Source organism: Monopterus albus, unplaced genomic scaffold (assembly GCF_001952655.1).
Source record: "Monopterus albus unplaced genomic scaffold, M_albus_1.0 scaffold2.1, whole genome shotgun sequence".
In the NCBI taxonomy this organism is placed as follows: Eukaryota; Metazoa; Chordata; class Actinopteri; order Synbranchiformes; family Synbranchidae; genus Monopterus; species Monopterus albus.
Window position 1 is genome coordinate 1,092,198 of NW_018127882.1, and position 8,814 is coordinate 1,101,011.

Here is an 8,814-nt window from a genome sequence, read left to right on the forward strand (position 1 = left end):
AGTATGTCCACAGTGCACCTCAGCCTGACAAAGTAAGGTACACACACTCCCACAGGCAATTTAGCATCACCAGTTAACCTAAGCTGCATGTCTTTGGACTGTGTGAGAAAGCCGGGAGAGAACCCACACAGGAATATACAAAGTCCACACAGAAAGGCCCCAGGTCAGCACAGGCTTGAACCCAGGGCATTCTTGTTGTGATGCAACAGTGCTAACCCCTGCGCTGCTGTGCCACCCATCTGTACTAAATCAAAATGTAAAAATGACATGTTGTGATTTCAGTGGTCATTTTATGTTAAATAAACTGCTTCAGTCAGTCTGACACATTAACCCCCTGTAAAAACACAAGAATTTGAGGTCTTAGTAAGCAGATTTTGGATAGATCCAGGTTAGGTGCTTCCCCTTTTGGCCAGCCTTAAACTGAATAAAACAAATAGGGATGTATGTTGTCATACATATGAAATGTAAAAAGCCCAGCAGCACTTACAGTGCATAGAACAACTTTAATGTTAAAACCAATATGTTTCAGCTTGTAGCCTTCTCCAGGGTCTGTTAAAGCCAGGTAACAAAGAATCAGAGAGGATTGTCCTCGGCCACCTCCGTGCCCAAGTGAGCTCAGCGCTGGACCCGCTGCAGTTTGCATATCGACCTGGCATCGGGGTTGATTACGCCATTATCTACATGTTGCATTGAGCCCTATCTCCCCTGGAGTCCCCCGGAAATATTGTGAGGGTCATGTTCTTTGACTTCTCCAGTGCTTTCAACACAATCCAGCTGTCACTGCTGAGGGGGAAGTTGGAGGGCACAGGTGTGGACCTGTCTGAATGGATCATTAACTACCTCACAAACAGACCTCAGTTCGTAAGGCTGCGGGAATGTGTGTCGGATGTGGTACTCTGCAGCACAGGGGACGGTGCTTTCCCCCTTTCTGTTCACCCTCTACACGTCAGACTTCAAGTACAACTCCCACCAGTGTCATCTACAAAAGTTCTCAGACGACACTGCTATTGTTGGATGTGGTGTGAGAAAAACCACCTGGTCCTGAACACCACCAAGGCAAAGGAGATGGTGACTGACCCCCGGCGGAAATCACCAGTACTCATGCCGGTGAGCTTGCAGGGCTCAAATATTGAGATTGTGGACACCTTTAAATACCTGGGTGTCCACCTCAACAATAAACTGGATTGGACCAACAACACAGACGCCCTGTACAGGAAGGGCCAGAGCTGCCTCCACTTGTTGAGGAGACTGAGGTCCTTCAGGGTGCGCGGGGCACTCCTTTGGACATTTTATGATTCTGTGGTGGCATCTGCAGTTTTTTACACTGTTGTGGGTTGGGCAGGAGGAAGCACGGTCAGGGACAGAAAGAGCCTAAACAAGCTGGTTAAGAGAGCTGGGTCTATCCTGGACTGCTCTCTGGATTCCATCGAGGAGGTGGCGGACAGAAGGATGCAGGTAAAACTAACATCCATCATGTATAACCCCTCCTATCCCCTGCACCACACAGCGGAGGCTCTGAACAGTTCTTTTAGCTTGAGACTGTTACACCCCCAGTATAAGGAGTGTTACCGCAGGCCATTCCTCCCCACAGCCATCAGACTGTACAATACATCACTGCAGTGATAAGATAGGTGAAATTATGAGGGATTATGCAATAGTCGACTGAGGTGCAATATTCAGCTCTAGGGGTGAAATGCATTGTAATATCTTGTTCCTGATCTCTCTCAAATACTGTACATTGCCCTGCTTTAGGTATTTTTGAGTAGTTCCTCAGAGATCCTTATGGCTGAAACACAGGTTTCTTTCCTCCATTGTGGGATTAATTGGGAGTAATATTCAATTGTTCTTGATTTCCTGGTTGTTTTCTTGATTCCTCTCAATACTATTTTTTTTTGTCTTGCTCCTAGGTATCTTTTTTGACTTGTGTCTTAGGGGCAAACTGTGGGAGGTCTATTCTTGTTCTTGATTGTCTGAAATACTATATTTTTGTTAGGTTTTTCAGGTACCTGGATCTTGTTTTCTCAAGATATGTGTGGGGTGTTTATTCTTATGGTGTCATGTTGTTTTGTCTTTTACTGCTGCTGGAACACTGGAATTTCCTCACTGTGGGATCATTACAGTTCTACCTACCTACCTACCTACCATCATTTAAGTAGCACAGATATTTAAAAAAAATTAAAACAACCAGTCACATATAAACATATGCATGTCAGCCAATAAAAACATACAAATAAATGGGCTGGGTGTGGTATATGGTGATGTGGTTATAAGTTAGTCATATTCACAGATTGGTAAAGAGGCAAAAGATCTGTCTAATAATTAACACAGGTGACAGCACACTTACCAAACATGCAGGGAAATGTACACTTTGGGTGGAGCAGTGGCACGGTACTGGTACAATTACCTGTATCAGACCCTGACAAAGGCCACAAGCCAAAATGTGTTGGTCTTAACATTAAAACTGCAAGTGTTGTTGGCATTTTTACCTTTCCAGTTTATTTTTTCCCTCATCTATGCACCTTGGCAGTGGGTGAAGTTGTGCCAGAAATTTCTTGGTTGATATATATTGACAGGATTTTTACAAGCCGTGCACAATGTATCAGTCAGAGCAGACAGAAATGCTGAAGCTGACATTGGTATTCGCATGAGAACTGGCACAGGTGAATGAAGGATGATGTTTTCTGATCTAATCTCCTCTCTTTCATTCATTAAAATCCTGACCAGAAGTGAAATCCTTCACAGCTTTGACTTCCCTCTACAGATGCAATTGTTCTCTTTCTCCACCAGGTAGCCTCAGTGACCCACTGTCCTGCCTGTATGGCACTTGACCTGATTCAGTGTTATAACATGCATCCTAATTTAATTAAACTACACAGTGCATATTTAACTGCAGGTCAACCCGAGAAAGAACTGCTGATAGTAGGTGTGTTTAATCAGCAACATGATGTTTGTAATCACTAAGGAGAGCCACTCATGACAAGTCAGGTGTTAACTGCTGCATCATACCTCGTTATGAGATGATTGGTAGCTAAAGGGCCACATACGCGTGCTTTCTTTCCTACCACACTTTGTTTTGAATGGTACAACGCCAGTGCGTCAAGTTGCTGGAGCGCACACTGTGTGGGCTTTGGCAGCAACACGCGGACTGAGGCTGCAGGACGACGGTCGAGTGACATTTAAATCCTGTTGTGTGCATTATTAATTCGTTAACAACTGTCAGCGATGTGCAGCCCATCGAACAAATAATCGGACGCATCTTTGTTTTGTTCTGGAACTAACTTCCTTTGGATGAACTGGGAATTTCTTATAGAAGCGATAGGACATTTATTTTGAAATATAAAATCAAACTACAGCTGGTCGCTTCTGCCCAAGAGGTGAGTATGATTATAAAGATTAAAACAGAAACGCGGTATTGTATGTAGGGAGGTGTGAGTCTCGATTAGAATCACACCTTAATAATTACAGTGCGCTTACAGGAAAATCCTTTATCAGATAGTTATGGAGAAAATTGTATTTAAATCTGATCATTGTCATTTGACAGTACACAACAGAATCGGCTCCTTAAGATACAGACATGTCCAAAGTTATGGAATTCATTCCTTTAATCCACAGGGCTACTGATGGCTTTAGTTAGCAGACTGGGGATTCCTGAAGTTACAGCAGTAAACAGAGCAGACAGAAGAGCTCCAGTCATTAAACTAAAACAACATCTGTGGAATTAGGACACACTACCTCTTCTCCACTGCAGCTCAACTGATGTCAAACCTAAATTACAAAGTCAGAGGGCAAATGTCCGACCCAGGGAGGGTTTGCCTCAAACATCTCGTCTATCATCATTTATCAGAAGATGCAATGATGGAGAGTCTGTGCCAGGCTGCAGCACTGGAGCCTCTTAGATTCCAATGTAGTGAATAAAATGTAGCTCACCCCTTGTTGTGCATGTTCAGGGATGGATCTCATGAACTTTACAGCTGTCGTCGACAGTGGGTTTTTGGATGAGGCGCCATCGAATCGTGTCCTAACCGGCTGTTTCCTCTCGCTGCTTATCCTCACTACCTTGCTGGGAAACACTTTAGTTTGCGCTGCTGTCACCAAATTTCGACACCTGCGCTGTAAAGTGACCAACTTCTTTGTGATCTCTCTGGCTGTGTCAGACCTCTTGGTTGCCATCTTGGTGATGCCATGGAAGGCAGTAACAGAGATCGCTGGGTTCTGGCCATTCGGCTCCTTCTGTGACACTTGGGTGGCTTTTGACATTATGTGCTCCACAGCATCCATTTTGAACCTTTGTGTGATAAGCTTAGACCGCTACTGGGCCATCTCCAGTCCCTTTCGCTATGAGAGGAAGATGACACCTAGAGTGGCCTGTGTTATGATCAGCATGGCCTGGATGCTGTCTGTCCTCATTTCCTTTATCCCGGTGCAGCTCAACTGGCACAAGGCCCAAACTAAATCTTACACCACTCTCACTAGGTCCTCTGGTTCTTCAGATTTTAATGCTACATCTTACACCATCCCAGAAAACTGTGACTCGAGCCTGAACAGGACCTACGCCATCTCAACATCTCTCATAAGCTTTTACATCCCTGTGGTCATTATGGTGGCCACCTATACCCAGATCTACCGCATTGCCCACAAACAAATTAAGAGGATTTCTGCCCTTGAGCGAGCAGCCGAAATTGCTAAGAACAGACACAACAGCATGGGCGGAGGGTCCAGCATCACAGAGTCTGACAGCACTTTCAAAATGACATTCAAGAGAGAGACCAAGATGCTGAAGATGCTATCTGTGATCATGGGGGTGTTTGTGTGCTGCTGGCTCCCATTCTTTATCCTCAACTGCATGGTGCCCTTCTGCGAGCAATCAAGCGGAGGGGAGGCTTTTCCCTGCATCAGCCCCACCACATTTGATGTGTTTGTGTGGTTTGGCTGGGCTAATTCCTCCCTCAATCCCATCATCTATGCTTTCAATGCAGATTTTCGCAAGGCCTTCTCCATCCTGCTGGGCTGCCACAGACTCTGTCAAGGAGGCCACAACATAGAGACGGTCGGTGTAAGCAAGAAATGACTCATGACTCTCTCATAGCGATGACTCATTCTTAATGCTAAGAGTCCAAGTGCTCTTGTTGAGGCTAGTCTGATCAGTTTAACAGGGGAAAGCTGCTCTTTGCACTAACTCTGTGACTGAGGGATATGGTGACCCTAAATGTACCCGTGTTTGCACTACACTGTCTTCAGTTGGAAGAAGCTCCTGAAAGAGGACAAGGGATTTGGGGGTATTGATTGAGACTTTGCTGTTGTGCCAGGGGGCTGGGAGCACAGTGATGCTGACACACCCCTGGGATAGATAATCCCATGACTGGGAAGCGCATACCCTAATGCTGTCAGACACTGCTCTCTTCAATACTGTCACACAAGAATGCAAACGATGTCAAAACACACTCTTCTATATATAGTGTAGCTGCAGCGCCCAAGAGCATGCAGAAATAGTGTTACCCATTACACTAACAACCTGGGCTCTGCAAGGATTCATGTGGTAAAGCATCAAACCAAATCATATTTCTTCATAGATGAACATGTAGGTGAAATTTATCAACAAAATATAACTTAATATTAAATCTAGAATGAAAACATTTGATTTTATGTGTAGCTTTATCCATTAATGTTTTAAAAGAAAGCTTTGATAAGTGGCCACTAATGAAAACATGATCTGAAGCCAAGGTATACAGATATGAAAAATGCAGGTTGTCAAATGTATGTGTCATTGCTGCTATGGTTTTAAACTTGTTATTTATATCTCACTGAAAAGTCAAGTAATTACAACTTTAAACCAAATTTAATCAGCAGATGCCTCATAAATTATTTGTTTCACTGCTTGAAGGTGTTTTATGGATGAGTGTCTCATCTTACCTTGTATGTGTTGTATTTTCCATTAACAACAGCTGATGGCCTCTTTTTTTCTGGAAAAGGCAAAGACCTAAACAGATATGTTGCTTGACAGTGCTGCTTGTTTTGGGGCTGACATAGAATTGTAATTGACTGAATCATGTTTAAGTAAATCAGTTTTAATTTGATCTTTAAAGTAAATTATTAATAGATATTTTAGACTTATAACAACTTGGATCATAGTTGTACAGGTTTGGCTATCATTCCTGTTGGTTATGATAACACGCTACGCATCACGCTCACTGACAACTGTGAACACTGATGACAGAACAAGAAACACGAGCAGCCAGACACTCAGGCAAGTTGTAAACCAGCCCACAGCTTTTGGAGGCAAAATCAAAAGTGAGGACATGAAATGTCACCGATAATTCTTGACAGCACAAGAAATGTTGACAGAAATAAAACCGACACATAATTTGCTTGAATAGAAAATACATAATCCTAAACTGTGTTGTAAAATAAACATTGTTCTGCTGCCACATTTGAGTGACAAGATAGTGTTGCTGTAATACATTTTACAAAGTCAGAAAACAGCCTTGCTGTTATTTATGATTTTTCTAATCCAGAATGTTTCCTCATATTAGCACTCACCGGTTTTCAGCATTTTGTGTTAGAAAACAACAACAACAACAAAATTAACCTAGAATACTGATGAAGCACGACAAGCAATGGATGTGCCAATCTCTGTTGCAATTACACACTGAATTTTTGATTCCAACATAAAATTACAGATTTTGGACCATAGTGTAAATTTCAAATTAAAAGTCACAGCACTAGTTCACAGGCAGTACTGCACATCAAAGGTGATTGAGGAAACTGTGATGAGTGTTTACAATGGATAGTTTGTGAAATCATTTTTATGGTTCACTTTTTATTTGTTTGAAAACCGTGATCATATGACTTTGACTGCTTGTATTTCTTTTCCTGATGTTTTTTTTTCTAATTTAATGTGTCTCCAGACCTCAAAAGAAATAGTTCCACATTTTGTACATTGTGCCAATGAACTATGTTGCCTGACTTCCTGCAGCATGTGAAAACCTCACAAAAACCTCGCTCTACACATAACCCAGCTGAGTGTGACATCACAGCTTGTTGCTTTTATATTTCTAACCAATCAACAAATTTTGATATGAGCAAATTAGAGGTCAGTATTAGAGGCACTGGTACTAATTACCTCTGCACAGAGTCAGGCTAGCTGTTTCTCACATCTCAGAATCTGTATGCCAAGATAAGTTAACCATCTCCTGGCAGCTTCACATCTAACAAAGTAGTATCTTTTAATCTGAGATCATGACTAATAAAAATTATAGCCAAACCCGTGAAACTAAGACCCAGGAATTCTCCTGTAAAGTGAAATGTGTGCTAACTTCAGGTAGCATTTATGATGCTATACAGTAGGTGTGTGGCTATAAACTCTAAAATAGTCTGCTGTTATAGAGGTCTGACCACTGCATACATATTGGCATGTTACATTCATAACAGTACAAACCATCAGAAGTGTTTTTGTCTATGTTCATAAAATCCATGTTGAGGTGTTTGTAGAACTGGCTGTACAGCTTTGACCTCCACGCATCAAACTTCCCGAAGCACATTTCACACCAGAGTCCGATGGGAACATTTGTGTCTTAGGTCCAAAATTTCACCCTGACATAACTGGTGTTCCTGTGTTTGTTCAGTGTGGTGATGTATTGCCATCATTAGCACGGCCAAAAGCTGTGTTTATTAAAGCTAATGAATATCTCTGTTTGAGTGCCTGGCCTTTCATAATTATGAAGAATTTCATGAATATTTTCTTAAAGCAGAGGATTTAAGATACATACTTAATTTTGTTATCAGATAACTCAACACTCAGAAATTAAAATGAAAAATTGTAGACATAATATTGTGGTGGGAAGTCTTTATACAGCATGTCTCAGACAAAGACACACACACACACACACACACACACACACACACACACACACACACACACACACACACACACACTTGTCCTTTAAAAACCCACTTCCTCAGGGCTCTGGACTGTCCTTCCCTTTGTGAAACCTCTTCAAGCGTGCCATGGGAAAGGAACAGCAATTAAATTGACTGACATCATTCAGAGTGATGGGTGACGTGGCGATAAGACAGGGTGTGTTCATGTGTGGTCGAATGTGTGTAGCTACGTATATGTGTATGGTGCAGCATTGCTATCACCTGCTCCAGTGCCCAACCCAGAATTCCCGCAATATCAGCTACACTCTGTAAACACAGACAATTTGTTTCCTTTTGCTAACTTTTTTCCTCCAGTGTACTGTATCTTGTGGGATTTTCAAAGTGTTGTCTTTTTAGATTGGCACATCAAAGAAGTGATGTTAGGCATGGCAACTTCAGATGATGCTAATGACTAACCCTGGGGAAATCATTTACTGAGACAGGAATAGAGAACGAAAGGGGCAAGGAGAGAAATAGAGACTTATGTATTGTAAGTAAAAAGCAATGGCAACTTAGAAAAGAAATGCAAAGGAGCCCCTTGTGACCTTTTCAAGCAAAATCTCTGGGAATTAAAATGCAGTTAAACCGTTTATGATAACTTGGTGGTGGTGCAGTGGTTAGCGCTGTCAGCTCACAACAAGAAGGTTCCAGGTTTAAGACACAGTTGACTTGATGCATTTCTGTGAGGAGGTTGCATGTTTTCCTTGTGTCTGCATGGCTTCTTTCCAGGTAGGGTGGCTTAGTTTGACTGATGATGCTAAATTACCCATAGGAGTCAGTGTGCGTTGTTGTCTGTCTCTAAGTGTCAGGCCTGTGAAAGACTGGCAACCTGTCCAGGGTGTACCCAGTGACTGCATATAAATGGTGCCCAAACCCACCCATTGGTTTTCAGAAGAG

The 8,814-nt window shown here is 42.4% G+C and overlaps 1 protein-coding gene across 1 annotated transcript; it reads left to right on the plus strand.

Annotated features, from left to right (window-relative positions):
• The first annotated feature begins 3,061 nt into the window (after nucleotides 1-3,061).
• Nucleotides 3,062-5,721, plus strand: drd1a (dopamine receptor D1a). Its single transcript, XM_020590238.1, has 2 exons — nucleotides 3,062-3,374; nucleotides 3,613-5,721. Exon 2 carries the CDS (start codon nucleotides 3,950-3,952, stop codon nucleotides 5,066-5,068), a length of 1,119 nt encoding a protein of 372 aa, XP_020445894.1. The 5' UTR covers nucleotides 3,062-3,374; nucleotides 3,613-3,949; the 3' UTR covers nucleotides 5,069-5,721.
• Nucleotides 5,722-8,814: the final 3,093 nt, after the last annotated feature.

What these genes read in the sequence shown, in the direction of transcription:
- drd1a (XM_020590238.1), top strand. Translation starts at nt 3,950, where the DNA reads ATGGATCTCATGAACTTTACAGCTGTCGTCGACAGTGGGTTTTTGGAT.